The 19,604-nt window shown below is 55.8% G+C and overlaps 2 protein-coding genes across 2 annotated transcripts in view; one reads left to right on the forward strand and one right to left on the reverse strand.

The window, feature by feature from the left end:
* LOC123756886 (uncharacterized) overlaps nt 1–19,604 on the reverse strand; it is a 79,557-nt gene that overhangs the window by 42,384 nt on the left and 17,569 nt on the right.
* On the forward strand, nt 2,646–15,334 carry LOC138368964 (sericin-2-like). Its single transcript, XM_069331694.1, has 3 exons — nt 2,646–3,200; nt 3,233–3,405; nt 15,268–15,334. The coding sequence occupies exons 1-3, from the start codon at nt 2,646–2,648 to the stop codon at nt 15,332–15,334; spliced, it is 795 nt and encodes a 264-aa protein (XP_069187795.1).

Genomic DNA, 19,604 nt, shown 5'->3' on the forward strand with positions numbered 1-19,604 from the left:
TTATCTCGTCTATGCGTGCCGTATATGTTCTCTGTATTCCCTCTATTTCAGCAATCTCTCCTGCTCTGAAGGGGGAAGTGAGTACTGAGCAGTACTCGAGACGGGACAAGACAAGTGACTTGAAGAGTACAACCATTGTGATGGGATCCCTGGATTTGAAAGTTCTCGTAATCCATCCGATCATTTTTCTGGCTGACGCAATATTTGCTTGGTTATGCTCCCTAAACGTTAGATCGTCGGACATCATTATTCCCAAATCCTTGACACGCTGTTTTTCTACTATGGGAAGATTGGATTGTGTTTTGTACCCTGTATTATGTTTCAGATCCTCATTTTTGCCGTACCTGAGTACCTGAAATTTATCACTGTTAAACATCATGATATTTTCTGCTGCCCAATCGAAAACTTTGTTGACATCTGCTTGTAGTTTTTCAATGTCTTCAGCAGAGGTAATTTTCGTGCTGATTTTTGTGTCATCTGCAAAGGATGACACGAAACTGTGACGTGTATTTTTGGCTATATCAGATATGAGAATAAGGAACAGTAGCGGTGCAAGGACTGTACCTTGAGGTACAGAGCTTTTAACATCGCTTGGACTCGATTTTATCTGATTGACTGTTACTCTTTGTGTTCTGTTCGACAGGAAATTGAGTATCCAGCGTCCTACTTTTCCAGTTATTCCCATTGACCTCATTTTGTGAGCTATCACCCCATGGTCACATTTGTCGAACGCCTTTGCAAAGTCTGTGTATACAACATCTGGATTTTGCTTTTCTTCTTGGGCTTCTGTGATTTTGTCATAGTGGTTGAGTAACTGTGACAGACAGGATCTTCCCGCTCTAAATTCATGTTGTCCTGGATTGTGCAATTCATTGTTTTCCATAAAACTAGAAATTTGATTCCTAATCACACTTTCAAACACTTTTCACATCTATATAATTGTAATTTGGAATCCAGATTTCACCATCCATGTAATCTTTTGTATGAGTTTCCGTGAATGCCCCAAATATTGAGTTTGACTCTAATAGGAGGCCATTTATGAACTTAACTTTATTCCTTGACTTTGGCTTTAAACCTTGAATGTTTGCAAATATGAATGATTGTCCATGTTGTGTGTAACTTCTGGAAGGTTTTGGTAGTTCTCCCTCCTCTCTACCCTGACCCAGGGTGTGTTGTTGTGGCAATGGTTTGTCCAGTTTTGGAAGTGATACTGGGGAGTGTGGTAGTCTGTGTAGTTGGGGGTTGTAGTATGTGTGGGCTTGATGACGAACCGTAGTCCAGTCTTGGGCATTTCCCCCTCTCCGTCCGTACTCCTGCCACGTTTCTGCCTGTCTGTTTCTCCCTCTGTTTCTGCCTGCCTCTAAAAAAATTTCAGGGCTATTATATTGGACTTCCTCCCTTATATAGCGCTGTGTACCTCTGACGTGGAAATCAGGGCAATGAAGATCGTAGCATTTCCTCTCATTGACTGAGAGTTTGCATAGCTTAGGGTGAAAATATCTACACTCTGTATCAAAACGACATCTGCCTTTCCCTAACCAGTTTCGGCATTTCCGTGGGTGCATGAATGAGCATTCCGTGCCTCTGGGCCCATATCTACACTGTCCTTTTGCATAATACCTGCAAATATTTTCATTTGTGATTGTATTATTCTTGTTTGTACCCGTGCACGACTTGGCTACCTCTGTGTTTTTTGTTCCAACTTCCTCGTTTCTGCATTCATTCTCGGTATTGCCCTTATCTTTCTCCTTGTTGCTTTCGTCTTTCTCATTTGTGTTCTCATTCGTCTCATTTTTTCTCTCCTTATTCATATCACCATAGGCCTCCTGAAGCTACCATAGGCCTCCTGAAGCTGCCATAGGCCTCCTGAAGCTACCATTGGCCTCCAGGACCTGCCGTAGGCCTCCTGGAGCTGCCATAGGCCTCCTGGAGCTACCATAGGCCTCCTAGAGCTGCCATAGGCCTCCTGAATTTGCCATAAGCCTCCTGAAGCTGTCATAGGCCTCCTGAAGCTGCCATAAGCCTCCTGAAGCTGCCATAAGCCTCCTGAAGCTGTCATAAGCCTCCTGAAGCTGCCATAGGCCTCCTGAAGCTGCCATAAGCCTCCTGAAGCTGCCATAGGCCTCCTGGAGCTACCATACCTGGTTGATGGGGTTCTGGGAGTTCTTCTACTCCCCAAGCCCGGCCCGAGGCCAGGCTCGATTTGTGAGAGTTTGGTCCACCAGGCTGTTGCTTGGAGCGGCCCGCAGGCCCACATACCCGCCACAGCCCGGCTGATCCGGAACTTCTCTTAGAAAACCGTCCAGTTTTCTCTTGAAGATGTCCACGGTTGTTCCGGCAATATTTCTTATGCTTGCTGGGAGGACGTTGAACAACCGCGGACCTCTGCTCTTCACAGGTTCAATCTTGCATAGGCCTCCTGGAGCTGCCATAGGTCTCCTGCAGCAGCCATAGGCCTCCTGCAGCAGCCATAGGCCTCCTGCAGCAGCCATAGGCCTCCTGCAGCAGCCATAGGCCTCCTGCAGCAGACATAGGTCTCCTGCAGCAGCCATAGGCCTCCTGCAGCTGCCATAGGTCTCCTGCAGCAGCCATAGGCCTCCTGCAGCTGCCATAGGCCTCCTGGAGCTGCCATAATCAACATCAGTATGAGTGTCAGCAGCAGCAGCAGTATGAGTGTCAGCAGCAGTATGAGTGTCAGCAGCAGCAGCAGTATGAGTGTCAGCAACAGAAGCAGTATGAGTGTCAGCAACAGAAGCAGTATGAGTGTCAGCATCAGCAGCAGTATGAGTGTCAGCAGCAGCAGCAGTATGAGTGTCAGCAACAGAAGCAGTATGAGTGTCAGCATCAGCAGTATGAGTGTCAGCAGCAGCAGCAGTATGAGTGTCAGCAGCAGCAGTATGAGTGTCAGCAGCAGCAGTATTAGTGTCAGCAGCAGCAGTATGAGTGTCAGCAGCAGCAGTATGAGTGTCAGCAACAGCAGTATGAGTGTCAGCAGCAGTATGAGTGTCAGCAGCAGCAGCAGCAGTATGAGTGTCAGCAGCAGCAGCAGCAGCAGCAGTATGAGTGTCAGCAGCAGCAGCAGCAGTATGAGTGTCAGCAACAGCAGTATGAGTGTCAGCAGCAGTATGAGTGTCAGCAGCAGCAGTATGAGTGTCAGCAGCAGCAGCAGTATGAGTGTCAGCAGCAGCAGCAGTATGAGTGTCAGCAGCAGCAGCAGTATGAGTGTCAGCAGCAGCAGCAGCAGCAGCAGTATGAGTGTCAGCAGCAGCAGCAGCAGTATGAGTGTCAGCAGCAGCAGTATGAGTGTCAGCAACAGCAGTACGAGTGTCAGCAGCAGTATGAGTGTCAGCAGCAGCAGTATGAGTGTCAGCAGCAACAGCAGTATGAGTGTCAGCAGCAGCAGCAGTATGAGTGTCAGCAGCAGCAGTATGAGTGTCAGCAGCAGCAGCAGTATGAGTGTCAGCAGCAGCAGCAGTATGAGTGTCAGCAGCAGCAGCAGCAGTATGAGTGTCAGCAGCAGCAGTATGAGTGTCAGCAGCAGCAGCAGTATGAGTGTCAGCAGCAGCAGTATGAGTGTCAGCAGCAGCAGTATGAGTGTCAGCAGCAGCAGTATGAGTGTCAGTAGCAGCAGTATGAGTGTCAGCAGCAGCAGTATGAGTGTCAGCAGCAGCAGTATGAGTGTCAGCAGCAGCAGTATGAGTGTCAGCAGCAGCAGTATGAGTGTCAGCAGCAGCAGTATAAGTGTCAGCAGCAGCAGCAGCAACAGTGTACACCGGGGCCAGACCCTGACCACACCACGCAGCAGCAGCAGCAGCAGTGTACACCGGGGCCAGACCCTGACCACACCACGCAGCAGCAGTGTACACCAGGGCCAGACCCTGACCACACCACGCAGCAGCAGCAGCAGTGTACACCAGGGCCAGACCCTGACCACACCACGCAGCAGCAGCAGCAGTGTACACCGGGGCCAGACCCTGACCACACCACGCAGCAGCAGCAGCAGCAGTGTACACAGGGGCCAGACCCTGACCACACCACGCAGCAGCAGCAGCAGTGTACACCAGGGCCAGACCCTGACCACACCACGCAGCAGCAGCAGCAGTGTACACCGGGGCCAGACACTGACCACACCACGCAGCAGCAGCAGTGTACACCGGGGCCAGACACTGACCACACCACGCAGCAGCAGCAGTGTACACCGGGGCCAGACCCTGACCACACCACGCAGCAGCAGCAGCAGTGTACCCCGGGGCCAGACCCTGACCACACCACGCAGCAGCAGCAGCAGTGTACACCAGGGCCAGACCCTGACCACACCACGCAGCAGCAACAGTGTACACCAGGGCCAGACCCTGACCACACCACGCAGCAGCAGCAGTGTACACCGGGGCCAGACCCTGACCACACCACGCAGCAGCAGCAGTGTACACCAGGGCCAGACCCTGACCACACCACGCAGCAGCAACAACAGTGTACACCAGGGCCAGACCCTGACCACACCACGCAGCAGCAGCAGCAGTGTACACCAGGGCCAGACACTGACCACACCACGCAGCAGCAACAACAGTGTACACCAGGGCCAGACCCTGACCACACCACGCAGCAGCAGCAGTGTACACCAGGGCCAGACCCTGACCACACCACGCAGCAGCAACAACAGTGTACACCGGGGCCAGACCCTGACCACACCACGCAGCAGCAACAGTGTACACCAGGGCCAGACACTGACCACACCACGCAGCAGCAACAACAGTGTACACCAGGGCCAGACCCTGACCACACCACGCAGCAGCAGCAGCAGTGTACACCGGGGCCAGACACTGACCACACCACGCAGCAGCAGCAGTGTACACCGGGGCCAGACACTGACCACACCACGCAGCAGCAGCAGTGTACACCGGGGCCAGACCCTGACCACACCACGCAGCAGCAGCAGCAGTGTACCCCGGGGCCAGACCCTGACCACACCACGCAGCAGCAGCAGCAGTGTACACCAGGGCCAGACCCTGACCACACCACGCAGCAGCAACAGTGTACACCAGGGCCAGACCCTGACCACACCACGCAGCAGCAGCAGTGTACACCGGGGCCAGACCCTGACCACACCACGCAGCAGCAGCAGTGTACACCAGGGCCAGACCCTGACCACACCACGCAGCAGCAACAACAGTGTACACCAGGGCCAGACCCTGACCACACCACGCAGCAGCAGCAGCAGTGTACACCAGGGCCAGACACTGACCACACCACGCAGCAGCAACAACAGTGTACACCAGGGCCAGACCCTGACCACACCACGCAGCAGCAGCAGTGTACACCAGGGCCAGACCCTGACCACACCACGCAGCAGCAACAACAGTGTACACCGGGGCCAGACCCTGACCACACCACGCAGCAGCAACAGTGTACACCAGGGCCAGACACTGACCACACCACGCAGCAGCAACAACAGTGTACACCGGGGCCAGACCCTGACCACACCACGCAGCAGCAGCAGTGTACACCAGGGCCAGACCCTGACCACACCACGCAGCAGCAACAACAGTGTACACCGGGGCCAGACCCTGACCACACCACGCAGCAGCAACAGTGTACACCAGGGCCAGACCCTGACCACACCACGCAGCAGCAACAACAGTGTACACCGGGGCCAGACCCTGACCACACCACGCAGCAGCAACAGTGTACACCAGGGCCAGACCCTGACCACACCACGCAGCAGCAGCAACAGTGTACACCGGGGCCAGACCCTGACCACACCACGCAGCAGCAGCAGTGTACACCAGGGCCAGACCCTGACCACACCACGCAGCAGCAGCAACAGTGTACACCAGGGCCAGACCCTGACCACACCACGCAGCAGCAGCAGCAGTGTACACCAGGGCCAGACACTGACCACACCACGCAGCAGCAGCAACAGTGTACACCGGGGCCAGACCCTGACCACACCACGCAGCTGCAGCAACAGTGTACACCGGGGCCAGACCCTGACCACACCACGCAGCAGCAGCAACAGTGTACACCGGGGCCAGACCCTGACCACACCACGCAGCAGCAACAACAGTGTACACCAGGGCCAGACCCTGACCACACCACGCAGCAGCAGCAGCAGTGTACACCGGGGCCAGACCCTGACCACACCAAGCAGCAGCAACAACAGTGTACACCGGGGCCAGACCCTGACCACACCAAGCAGCAGCAACAACAGTGTACACCAGGGCCAGACCCTGACCACACCACGCAGCAGCAGCAGCAGTGTACACCGGGGCCAGACACTGACCACACCACGCAGCAGCAGCAGCAGTGTACACCGGGGCCAGACCCTGACCACACCACGCAGCAGCAACAACAGTGTACACCGGGGCCAGACCCTGACCACACCACGCAGCAGCAGCAACAGTGTACACCGGGGCCAGACCCTGACCACACCACGCAGCAGCAGCAGCAGTGTACACCAGGGCCAGACACTGACCACACCACGCAGCAGCAGCAGCAGTGTACACCAGGGCCAGACCCTGACCACACCACGCAGCAGCAGCAACAGTGTACACCGGGGCCAGACCCTGACCACACCACGCAGCAGCAGCAACAGTGTACACCGGGGCCAGACCCTGACCACACCACGCAGCAGCAGCAACAGTGTACACCGGGGCCAGACCCTGACCACACCACGCAGCAGCAGCAACAGTGTACACCGGGGCCAGACCCTGACCACACCACGCAGCAGCAGCAACAGTGTACACCAGGGCCAGACCCTGACCACACCACGCAGCAGCAACAGTGTACACCAGGGCCAGACCCTGACCACACCACGCAGCAGCAACAGTGTACACCGGGGCCAGACCCTGACCACACCACGCAGCAGCAGCAGTGTACACCAGGGCCAGACCCTGACCACACCACGCAGCAGCAGCAACAGTGTACACCGGGGCCAGACCCTGACCACACCACGCAGCAGCAGCAGTGTACACCAGGGCCAGACCCTGACCACACCACGCAGCAGCAGCAACAGTGTACACCAGGGCCAGACCCTGACCACACCACGCAGCAGCAGCAGCAGTGTACACCAGGGCCAGACCCTGACCACACCACGCAGCAGCAGCAGTGTACACCAGGGCCAGACACTGACCACACCACGCAGCAGCAGCAGCAGTGTACACCGGGGCCAGACCCTGACCACACCACGCAGCAGCAGCAACAGTGTACACCAGGGCCAGACCCTGACCACACCACGCAGCAGCAACAACAGTGTACACCAGGGCCAGACCCTGACCACACCACGCAGCAGCAGCAGCAGTGTACACCAGGGCCAGACACTGACCACACCACGCAGCAGCAACAACAGTGTACACCAGGGCCAGACCCTGACCACACCACGCAGCAGCAGCAGCAGTGTACACCAGGGTCAGACACTGACCACACCACGCAGCAGCAACAACAGTGTACACCAGGGCCAGACCCTGACCACACCACGCAGCAGCAGCAGTGTACACCAGGGCCAGACCCTGACCACACCACGCAGCAGCAACAACAGTGTACACCGGGGCCAGACCCTGACCACACCACGCAGCAGCAACAGTGTACACCAGGGCCAGACACTGACCACACCACGCAGCAGCAACAACAGTGTACACCGGGGCCAGACCCTGACCACACCACGCAGCAGCAGCAGTGTACACCAGGGCCAGACCCTGACCACACCACGCAGCAGCAACAACAGTGTACACCGGGGCCAGACCCTGACCACACCACGCAGCAGCAACAGTGTACACCAGGGCCAGACCCTGACCACACCACGCAGCAGCAACAACAGTGTACACCGGGGCCAGACCCTGACCACACCACGCAGCAGCAACAGTGTACACCAGGGCCAGACCCTGACCACACCACGCAGCAGCAGCAACAGTGTACACCGGGGCCAGACCCTGACCACACCACGCAGCAGCAGCAGTGTACACCAGGGCCAGACCCTGACCACACCACGCAGCAGCAGCAACAGTGTACACCAGGGCCAGACCCTGACCACACCACGCAGCAGCAGCAGCAGTGTACACCAGGGCCAGACACTGACCACACCACGCAGCAGCAGCAACAGTGTACACCGGGGCCAGACCCTGACCACACCACGCAGCTGCAGCAACAGTGTACACCGGGGCCAGACCCTGACCACACCACGCAGCAGCAGCAACAGTGTACACCGGGGCCAGACCCTGACCACACCACGCAGCAGCAACAACAGTGTACACCAGGGCCAGACCCTGACCACACCACGCAGCAGCAGCAGCAGTGTACACCGGGGCCAGACCCTGACCACACCAAGCAGCAGCAACAACAGTGTACACCGGGGCCAGACCCTGACCACACCAAGCAGCAGCAACAACAGTGTACACCAGGGCCAGACCCTGACCACACCACGCAGCAGCAGCAGCAGTGTACACCGGGGCCAGACACTGACCACACCACGCAGCAGCAGCAGCAGTGTACACCGGGGCCAGACCCTGACCACACCACGCAGCAGCAACAACAGTGTACACCGGGGCCAGACCCTGACCACACCACGCAGCAGCAGCAACAGTGTACACCGGGGCCAGACCCTGACCACACCACGCAGCAGCAGCAGCAGTGTACACCAGGGCCAGACACTGACCACACCACGCAGCAGCAGCAGCAGTGTACACCAGGGCCAGACCCTGACCACACCACGCAGCAGCAGCAACAGTGTACACCGGGGCCAGACCCTGACCACACCACGCAGCAGCAGCAACAGTGTACACCGGGGCCAGACCCTGACCACACCACGCAGCAGCAGCAACAGTGTACACCGGGGCCAGACCCTGACCACACCACGCAGCAGCAGCAACAGTGTACACCGGGGCCAGACCCTGACCACACCACGCAGCAGCAGCAACAGTGTACACCAGGGCCAGACCCTGACCACACCACGCAGCAGCAACAGTGTACACCAGGGCCAGACCCTGACCACACCACGCAGCAGCAACAGTGTACACCGGGGCCAGACCCTGACCACACCACGCAGCAGCAGCAGTGTACACCAGGGCCAGACCCTGACCACACCACGCAGCAGCAGCAACAGTGTACACCGGGGCCAGACCCTGACCACACCACGCAGCAGCAGCAGTGTACACCAGGGCCAGACCCTGACCACACCACGCAGCAGCAGCAACAGTGTACACCAGGGCCAGACCCTGACCACACCACGCAGCAGCAGCAGCAGTGTACACCAGGGCCAGACCCTGACCACACCACGCAGCAGCAGCAGTGTACACCAGGGCCAGACACTGACCACACCACGCAGCAGCAGCAGCAGTGTACACCGGGGCCAGACCCTGACCACACCACGCAGCAGCAGCAACAGTGTACACCGGGGCCAGACCCTGACCACACCACGCAGCAGCAGCAGTGTACACCGGGGCCAGACCCTGACCACACCACGCAGCAGCAGCAGCAGTGTACACCAGGGCCAGACCCTGACCACACCACGCAGCAGCAGCAACAGTGTACACCAGGGCCAGACCCTGACCACACCACGCAGCAGCAGCAGTGTACACCGGGGCCAGACCCTGACCACACCACGCAGCAGCAGCAGTGTACACCGGGGCCAGACCCTGACCACACCACGCAGCAGCAGCAGCAGTGTACACCGGGGCCAGACCCTGACCACACCACGAAGCAGCAGCAGCAGTGTACACCAGGGCCAGACCCTGACCACACCACGCAGCAGCAACAGTGTACACCAGGGCCAGACACTGACCACACCACGCAGCAGCAGCAGCAGTGTACACCGGGGCCAGACACTGACCACACCACGCAGCAGCAGCAGCAGTGTACACCAGGGCCAGACACTGACCACACCACGCAGCAGCAACAGTGTACACCGGGGCCAGACCCTGACCACACCACGCAGCAGCAACAGTGTACACCGGGGCCAGACACTGACCACACCACGCAGCAGCAGCAGCAGTGTACACCAGGGCCAGACACTGACCACACCACGCAGCAGCAGCAGCAGTGTACACCAGGGCCAGACACTGACCACACCACGCAGCAGCAGCAACAGTGTACACCGGGGCCAGACCCTGACCACACCACGCAGCAGCAGCAACAGTGTACACCGGGGCCAGACCCTGACCACACCACGCAGCTGCAGCAACAGTGTACACCGGGGCCAGACCCTGACCACACCACGCAGCAGCAGCAACAGTGTACACCGGGGCCAGACCCTGACCACACCACGCAGCAGCAACAACAGTGTACACCAGGGCCAGACCCTGACCACACCACGCAGCAGCAGCAGCAGTGTACACCGGGGCCAGACCCTGACCACACCAAGCAGCAGCAACAACAGTGTACACCGGGGCCAGACCCTGACCACACCAAGCAGCAGCAACAACAGTGTACACCAGGGCCAGACCCTGACCACACCACGCAGCAGCAGCAGCAGTGTACACCGGGGCCAGACACTGACCACACCACGCAGCAGCAGCAGCAGTGTACACCGGGGCCAGACCCTGACCACACCACGCAGCAGCAACAACAGTGTACACCGGGGCCAGACCCTGACCACACCACGCAGCAGCAGCAACAGTGTACACCGGGGCCAGACCCTGACCACACCACGCAGCAGCAGCAGCAGTGTACACCAGGGCCAGACACTGACCACACCACGCAGCAGCAGCAGCAGTGTACACCAGGGCCAGACCCTGACCACACCACGCAGCAGCAGCAACAGTGTACACCGGGGCCAGACCCTGACCACACCACGCAGCAGCAGCAACAGTGTACACCGGGGCCAGACCCTGACCACACCACGCAGCAGCAGCAACAGTGTACACCGGGGCCAGACCCTGACCACACCACGCAGCAGCAGCAACAGTGTACACCGGGGCCAGACCCTGACCACACCACGCAGCAGCAGCAACAGTGTACACCAGGGCCAGACCCTGACCACACCACGCAGCAGCAACAGTGTACACCAGGGCCAGACCCTGACCACACCACGCAGCAGCAACAGTGTACACCGGGGCCAGACCCTGACCACACCACGCAGCAGCAGCAGTGTACACCAGGGCCAGACCCTGACCACACCACGCAGCAGCAGCAACAGTGTACACCGGGGCCAGACCCTGACCACACCACGCAGCAGCAGCAGTGTACACCAGGGCCAGACCCTGACCACACCACGCAGCAGCAGCAACAGTGTACACCAGGGCCAGACCCTGACCACACCACGCAGCAGCAGCAGCAGTGTACACCAGGGCCAGACCCTGACCACACCACGCAGCAGCAGCAGTGTACACCAGGGCCAGACACTGACCACACCACGCAGCAGCAGCAGCAGTGTACACCGGGGCCAGACCCTGACCACACCACGCAGCAGCAGCAACAGTGTACACCGGGGCCAGACCCTGACCACACCACGCAGCAGCAGCAGTGTACACCGGGGCCAGACCCTGACCACACCACGCAGCAGCAGCAGCAGTGTACACCAGGGCCAGACCCTGACCACACCACGCAGCAGCAGCAACAGTGTACACCGGGGCCAGACCCTGACCACACCACGCAGCAGCAGCAACAGTGTACACCAGGGCCAGACCCTGACCACACCACGCAGCAGCAGCAGTGTACACCGGGGCCAGACCCTGACCACACCACGCAGCAGCAGCAGTGTACACCGGGGCCAGACCCTGACCACACCACGAAGCAGCAGCAGCAGTGTACACCAGGGCCAGACCCTGACCACACCACGCAGCAGCAACAGTGTACACCAGGGCCAGACACTGACCACACCACGCAGCAGCAGCAGCAGTGTACACCGGGGCCAGACACTGACCACACCACGCAGCAGCAGCAGCAGTGTACACCAGGGCCAGACACTGACCACACCACGCAGCAGCAACAGTGTACACCGGGGCCAGACCCTGACCACACCACGCAGCAGCAACAGTGTACACCGGGGCCAGACACTGACCACACCACGCAGCAGCAGCAGCAGTGTACACCAGGGCCAGACACTGACCACACCACGCAGCAGCAGCAGCAGTGTACACCAGGGCCAGACACTGACCACACCACGCAGCAGCAGCAACAGTGTACACCGGGGCCAGACCCTGACCACACCACGCAGCAGCAGCAACAGTGTACACCGGGGCCAGACCCTGACCACACCACGCAGCAGCAGCAGCAGTGTACCCCAGGGCCAGACACTGACCACACCACGCAGCTGCAGCAACAGTGTACACCGGGGCCAGACCCTGACCACACCACGCAGCAGCAACAGTGTACACCGGGGCCAGACCCTGACCACACCACGCAGCTGCAGCAACAGTGTACACCGGGGCCAGACCCTGACCACACCACGCAGCAGCAGCAACAGTGTACACCGGGGCCAGACCCTGACCACACCACGCAGCAGCAACAGTGTACACCGGGGCCAGACCCTGACCACACCACGCAGCAGCAGCAACAGTGTACCCCGGGGCCAGACCCTGACCACACCACGCAGCAGCAACAGTGTACCCCGGGGCCAGACACTGACCACACCACGCAGCTGCAGCAACAGTGTACACCGGGGCCAGACCCTGACCACACCACGCAGCTGCAGCAACAGTGTACACCAGGGCCAGACCCTGACCACACCACGCAGCAGCAACAGTGTACACCGGGGCCAGACCCTGACCACACCACGCAGCTGCAGCAACAGTGTACACCGGGGCCAGACCCTGACCACACCACGCAGCTGCAGCAACAGTGTACACCGGGGCCAGACCCTGACCACACCACGCAGCAGCAGCAGCAGTGTACCCCAGGGCCAGACACTGACCACACCACGCAGCTGCAGCAACAGTGTACACCGGGGCCAGACCCTGACCACACCACGCAGCTGCAGCAACAGTGTACACCGGGGCCAGACCCTGACCACACCACGCAGCAGCAACAGTGTACACCGGGGCCAGACCCTGACCACACCACGCAGCAGCAGCAGTGTACACCAGGGCCAGACACTGACCACACCACGCAGCAGCAGCAGCAGCAGTGTACACCGGGGCCAGACCCTGACCACACCACGCAGCAGCAGCAGCAGTGTACACCAGGGCCAGACCCTGACCTCACCACGCAGCAGCAACAACAGTGTACACCAGGGCCAGACCCTGACCACACCACGCAGCAGCAGCAGCAGTGTACCCCGGGGCCAGACCCTGACCACACCACGCAGCAGCAGCAGCAGTGTACACCGGGGCCAGACCCTGACCACACCACGCAGCAGCAGCAGCAGTGTACACCAGGGCCAGACCCTGACCACACCACGCAGCAGCAGCAGCAGTGTACCCCGGGGCCAGACCCTGACCACACCACGCAGCAGCAGCAGCAGTGTACACCAGGGCCAGACACTGACCACACCACGCAGCAGCAGCAGTGTACACCAGGGCCAGACCCTGACCACACCACGCAGCAGCAGCAGCAGTGTACACCAGGGCCAGACCCTGACCACACCAGGCAGCAGCAGCAGCAGTGTACACCAGGGCCAGACCCTGACCACACCACGCAGCAGCAGCAGCAGTGTACACCAGGGCCAGACCCTGACCACACCACGCAGCAGCAGCAGCAGTGTACACCTGGGCCAGACACTGACCACACCACGCAGCAGCAGCAGCAGTGTACACCAGGGCCAGACACTGACCACACCACGCAGCTGCAGCAACAGTGTACCCCGGGGCCAGACCCTGACCACACCACGCAGCAGCAGCAGCAGTGTACACCAGGGCCAGACACTGACCACACCACGCAGCTGCAGCAACAGTGTACACCAGGGCCAGACACTGACCACACCACGCAGCAGCAACAGCAGTGTACACCAGGGCCAGACCCTGACCACACCACGCAGCAGCAACAGTGTACACCGGGGCCAGACCCTGACCACACCACGCAGCAGCAGCAACAGTGTACACCAGGGCCAGACCCTGACCACACCACGCAGCAGCAGCAGCAGTGTACACCGGGGCCAGACCCTGACCACACCACGCAGCAGCAGCAGCAGTGTACACCAGGGCCAGACCCTGACCACACCACTCAGCAGCAGCAGCAGCAGTGTACACCGGGGCCAGACCCTGACCACACCACGCAGCAGCAGCAGCAGTGTACACCGGGGCCAGACCCTGACCACACCACGCAGCAGCAGCAACAGTGTACACCAGGGCCAGACCCTGACCACACCACGCAGCAGCAGCAGCAGTGTACACCGGGGCCAGACCCTGACCACACCACGCAGCAGCAGCAGCAGTGTACACCGGGGCCAGACCCTGACCACACCACGCAGCAGCAACAGTGTACACCAGGGCCAGACCCTGACCACACCACGCAGCAGCAGCAACAGTGTACACCAGGGCCAGACACTGACCACACCACGCAACTATCGCCCCACAGCAACAACAACTGGCAGCGTTCGTGTCCATATCCGCTCAACACAAGCCAGACATAAACAGTATTAATAGTGACGAACGGCGCCGGATTCAACATTTTTCCAGCCACGAGCATAATTAATTAATAATAGCGTTATTAGCCAACTGGGAATCCGTACACCTACACACATCCGGCTCCCGGCTCATCTAAACCGGCTGTAGTAGCGAGGCTCAGTGGTAGAGCCGGTCCAACCACTGCTATATCACACGTGTCTCCTCTCATATATAAACAAACACGATTTGTAATTTAATCTCTCTCTCTCTCTCTCTCTCTCTCTCTCTCTCTCTCTCTCTCTCTCTCTCTCTCTCTCACTCTCTCTCTCTCTCCCCTCCCTCTCTCTCTCTCTCTCTCTCTCTCTCTCTCTCTCTCTCTCTCTCTCTCTCTCTCTCTCTCTCTCTCTCTCTCTCTCTCTCTCTCTCTCTCCCCTCCCTCTCCCTCTCCCTCCCTCTCTCTCTCTCTCTCTCTCTCTCTCTCTCTCTCTCTCTCTCTCTCTCTCTCCCCTCCCTCTCTCTCTCTCTCTCTCTCTCTCTCTCTCTCTCTCTCTCTCTCTCTCTCTCTCTCTCTCTCTCTCTCTCTCCCCCCTCCCTCCCTCTCTCTCTCTCTCTCTCTCTCTCTCTCTCCCCTCTCTCTCTCTCTCTCTCTCTCTCTCTCTCTCTCTCTCTCTCTCTCTCTCTCTCTCTCTCTCTCTCTCTCTCTCTCTCTCTCTCTCTCTCTCTCTCTCACGTTTTTCCTTTTTTTGCAATCATTGAAAATTTATAATAATGTCAACAAACAACAAACACCAATAAGCCTAGAAGCCATAAAGGAAGGTTTAATATATTATCATAAGAAGGTGGAAGAAAATATGCTCCTTTAAGTGTCGAATATGGCAACAATGTGTGCTGAGTATTGTCGAATATGGCAACAATGTGTGCTGAGCACTGTCGAATATGGCAACAATATGTGCTGAGTATTGTCGAATATGGCAACAATGTGTGCTGAGCACTGTCGAATATGGCAACAATGTGTGCTGAGCACTGTCGAATATGGCAACAATGTGTGCTGAGCACTGTCGAATATGGCAACAATGTGTGTTGAGCACTGTCGAATATGGCAACAATGTGGGCTGAGTATTGTCGAATATGGCAACAATGTGTGCTGAGCACTGTCGAATATGGCAACAATGTGTGCTGAGCACTGTCGAATATGGCAACAATGTGTGTTGAGCACTGTCGAATATGGCAACAATGTGTGCTGAGTATTGTCGAATATGGCAACAATGTGTGTTGAGCACTGTCGAATATGGCAACAATGTGTGCTGAGCACTGTCGAATATGGCAACAATGTGTGTTGAGTACTGTCGAATATGGCAACAATGTGTGCTGAGTATTGTCGAATATGGCAACAATGTGTGTTGAGCACTGTCGAATATGGCAACAATGTGTGCTGAGCACTGTCGAATATGGCAACACTGTGTGCTGAGCACTGTCGAATATGGCAACAATGTGTGCTGAGTATTGTCGAATATGGCAACAATGTGTGCTGAGCACTGTCGAATATGGCAACAATGTGTGCTGAGCACTGTCGAATATGGCAACACTGTGTGCTGAGCACTGTCGAATATGGCAACAATGTGTGCTGAGTATTGTCGAATATGGCAACAATGTGTGCTGAGTATTGTCGAATATGGCAACAATGTGTGTTGAGCACTGTTGAATATGGCAACAATGTGTGCTGAGCACTGTCGAATATGGCAACAATGTGTGTTGAGCACTGTCGAATATGGCAACAATGTGTGCTGAGTATTGTCGAATATGGCAACAATGTGTGTTGAGCACTGTCGAATATGGCAACAATGTGTGCTGAGCACTGTCGAATATGGCAACAATGTGTGTTGAGTACTGTCGAATATGGCAACAATGTGTGCTGAGTATTGTCGAATATGGCAACAATGTGTGTTGAGCACTGTCGAATATGGCAACAATGTGTGCTGAGCACTGTCGAATATGGCAACACTGTGTGCTGAGCACTGTCGAATATGGCAACAATGTGTGCTGAGTATTGTCGAATATGGCAACAATGTGTGTTGAGCACTGTCGAATATGGCAACAATGTGTGTTGAGCACTGTCGAACATGGCAACAATGTGTGATGAGCACTGTCGAACATGGCAACACTGTGTGATGAGCACTGTCGAACATGGCAACAATGTCTGCTGAGCACTGCACAACGTCTAAGTATATTAAAGCTCACACAAATCCTTGAACTGTTTAAAATCAAGCACTAAAGTATCTTAGCGTACATGAGCCTGTAGCTTAGATTGTCCCACACTAAACACATTCATAATTCCCGCCCATTTTGTGCCAATCGCGTCAATAGTTATCCAAGAACAATTCCAGGAGCCATGAGTGATATAATTGGGACGAGGGTACCGGCCAGGGCTTCTTGAGCTTATCTTGAGAGGATTTCGGGGCTTAGCGTCCCCGCGGCCCGGTCCTTGACCAGGCCTTTTTGTTACACACCCCCAGGAAGCAGTCCGTAGCAGCTGTCTAACTCTCAGGTACCTATTTACTGCTAGGTAACAGGGGGGTAGCATCAGGGTGATAGAAACTCTGCCCATTTTTTTCCGCCTCCACCGGGGATCGAACCTGGAACCTCAGGACTACGAATCCGAAGCGCTGTCCACTCAGCTGTCAGGCCCCTTGTTAGGGCGGTTTACATACACTTATTATATTACAACAGTCACATTCTGCACTGAGATTGCTCAATATTGCATAAATTAGGTCGGCGTTCAATCCCCGACCGTCCAAGTGGTTGGGCACCATTCCATTCCCCCCGTGTCATCCCAAATCCTTATCCTGACCCCTTCCCAGTGCTGTATAGTCGTAATGGTTGGTGCTTTCTCCTGACAGTTCCCTTCCCCTTGGAAAACCTCACAAATCCAGCCCCGAACATCATCCTGCTTGGGGACTTCAATCCTACGGCACCTGATATGGAAGCACCTGGCTAATACAGTAATATAAGGTAGAATACCAGGGAGTAGCCTAAATGAACAGGCTCATGCAAATGACCTGCTACGGATGGACGACAGGTTTGCCTTAAATCAGCAAATAGTAAAATTGAGCCACACTTTGGTGTATTATTGGGATCGTCTCAAAGCTTTCCAAATGTACTCACTAGAAAGAAGACGAGAGAGATATCAAATAATATACATCATGGAAGATACTGGAGGGCCAAGTACTTAAATCTACACAGTAAAATAACAACGTACTGGAGTGAACGATATGGAAGAAAATGCAGAATAGAACCAATGAAGAGCAGAGGTGCCATAGGCACAATCAGAGAACACTGTATAAACATCAGAGGTCCGCGGTTGTTCAACGTCCTCCCAGCAAGCATAAGAAATATTGCCGAAACAACCGTGGACATCTTCAAGAGGAAACTAGATTTATTCCTCCAAGGAGTGCTGGACCAACCGGGCTGTGGTGGGTACGTGGCCCTGCGTGCCGCTCCAAGCAACAGCCTAGTGGACCAAACTCTCACAAGTCAAGCCTGGCCTCGGGCCGGGCTTGGGGAGTAGAAGAACTCCCAGAACCCCATCAACCAGGTATCAAGCAGGTAGTAGAACCAACTAGGAAGGAGAACACCAATAATGTTGGTGTTCATATCATTTTCACCGATAATGATGAATTGATCAGGAACATAATGATTACAAATACCTGTCACTCAGATCACAACTTAATTGAAGTTCTGACAACCATGGGGAACAGACCTTCAAAACCAGTCCCGATACCCGGTGGAGGAGATTTCAGCAAATTCAACTTCAATAATAAACAGATAAACTGGGAGCAAATAAACCAGGACTTCAAAGAAATAAGCTGGGAAGAACAGCTAGAAAATGCAAACCTGAACCAGTGCCTGGAAAAAATAAGCTCAGTAGCACTAGAAATATGATCAAACCGCATACCCCTAAGAAAAAAGAGTAAGAGATGCAGATTGGAACGGGAACGTCGTTCCCTATATAGGCGAAGAAAACGAATCGCGGAAGAACTTGAGAGTCGCACCCTATCTCAAGAACGGCGAAAGTTAGGTAGAGAAATAGAAACAATTGAACTCAAGCTACTAGAATCATACAAAACCCAGGAGAGACAAAGAGAGCAAAAGGCCATCAGTGAAAGAGAGAAATCCGAAATATTTTTTCTCCTATGCAAAATCAAGATAAAAAACCACATCTAGTATCGGGCCCCTGCGAAAAGGAGATGGAACTTTCACAGATGACAACAAAGAAATGAGCGAGTTACTGAGGAAGCAGTACGTCTCTGTTTTCAGTGAGCCATTAAACGCACTAAAGATTGATAACCCAAATGAATTTTTCATGGATATGATACCAACATCAAATCATATATCAGACGTCACTCTATTCCCAATGGATTTTGAAGAAGCCATAAACTATGCACTCTGCACCAGGCCCTGATTCTTGGAACTCCAATATTCATCAAGAATTGTAAAAAAAAAACATTATCGCAGGCCCTCCACATTCTTTGGAGACAAAGTCTAGATACTAGCGTTATCCCTGACATACTAAAAACAGCAGAGATAGCACCACTTCATAAAGGAAGAAATAAGGCAGAGGCAAAAAATTACAGACCGATAGCACTAACATATCACATCATAAAAATCTTTGAGAGGGTGCTAATAAGTAAGATCACTAAAATACATGGAATCACTGCATCTCCAGAACCCCGGACAACATGGTTTCAGAACAGGGCGCTCTTGCCTGTCGCAGTTGCTGGACCACTATGATATGGCATTAGATGCTATGGAAGACAAACAACACGCTGATGTAATTTACACAGATTTCGCAAAAGCCTTTGACAAATGTGACCATGGTGTTATTGCACATAAAATGCGTTCAAAAGGAATTACCGGAAAAATAGGCAGATGGATCTACAATTTCCTGACTAACAGAACCCAATGTGTAATAGTCAACAAAATAAAATCCAGCCCATCAACCGTGAAGAGCTCAGTCCCCCTGGGTACTGTGCTTACTCCAGTACTCAGTCCCCAGGGTACTGTGCTTGCTCCAGTACTCAGTCCCCAGGGTACTGTGCTTGCTCCAGTACTCAGTCCCCAGGGTACTGTGCTTGC

Source organism: Procambarus clarkii, chromosome 26 (genome assembly GCF_040958095.1).
Source record: "Procambarus clarkii isolate CNS0578487 chromosome 26, FALCON_Pclarkii_2.0, whole genome shotgun sequence".
Taxonomy (NCBI): Eukaryota; Metazoa; Arthropoda; class Malacostraca; order Decapoda; family Cambaridae; genus Procambarus; species Procambarus clarkii.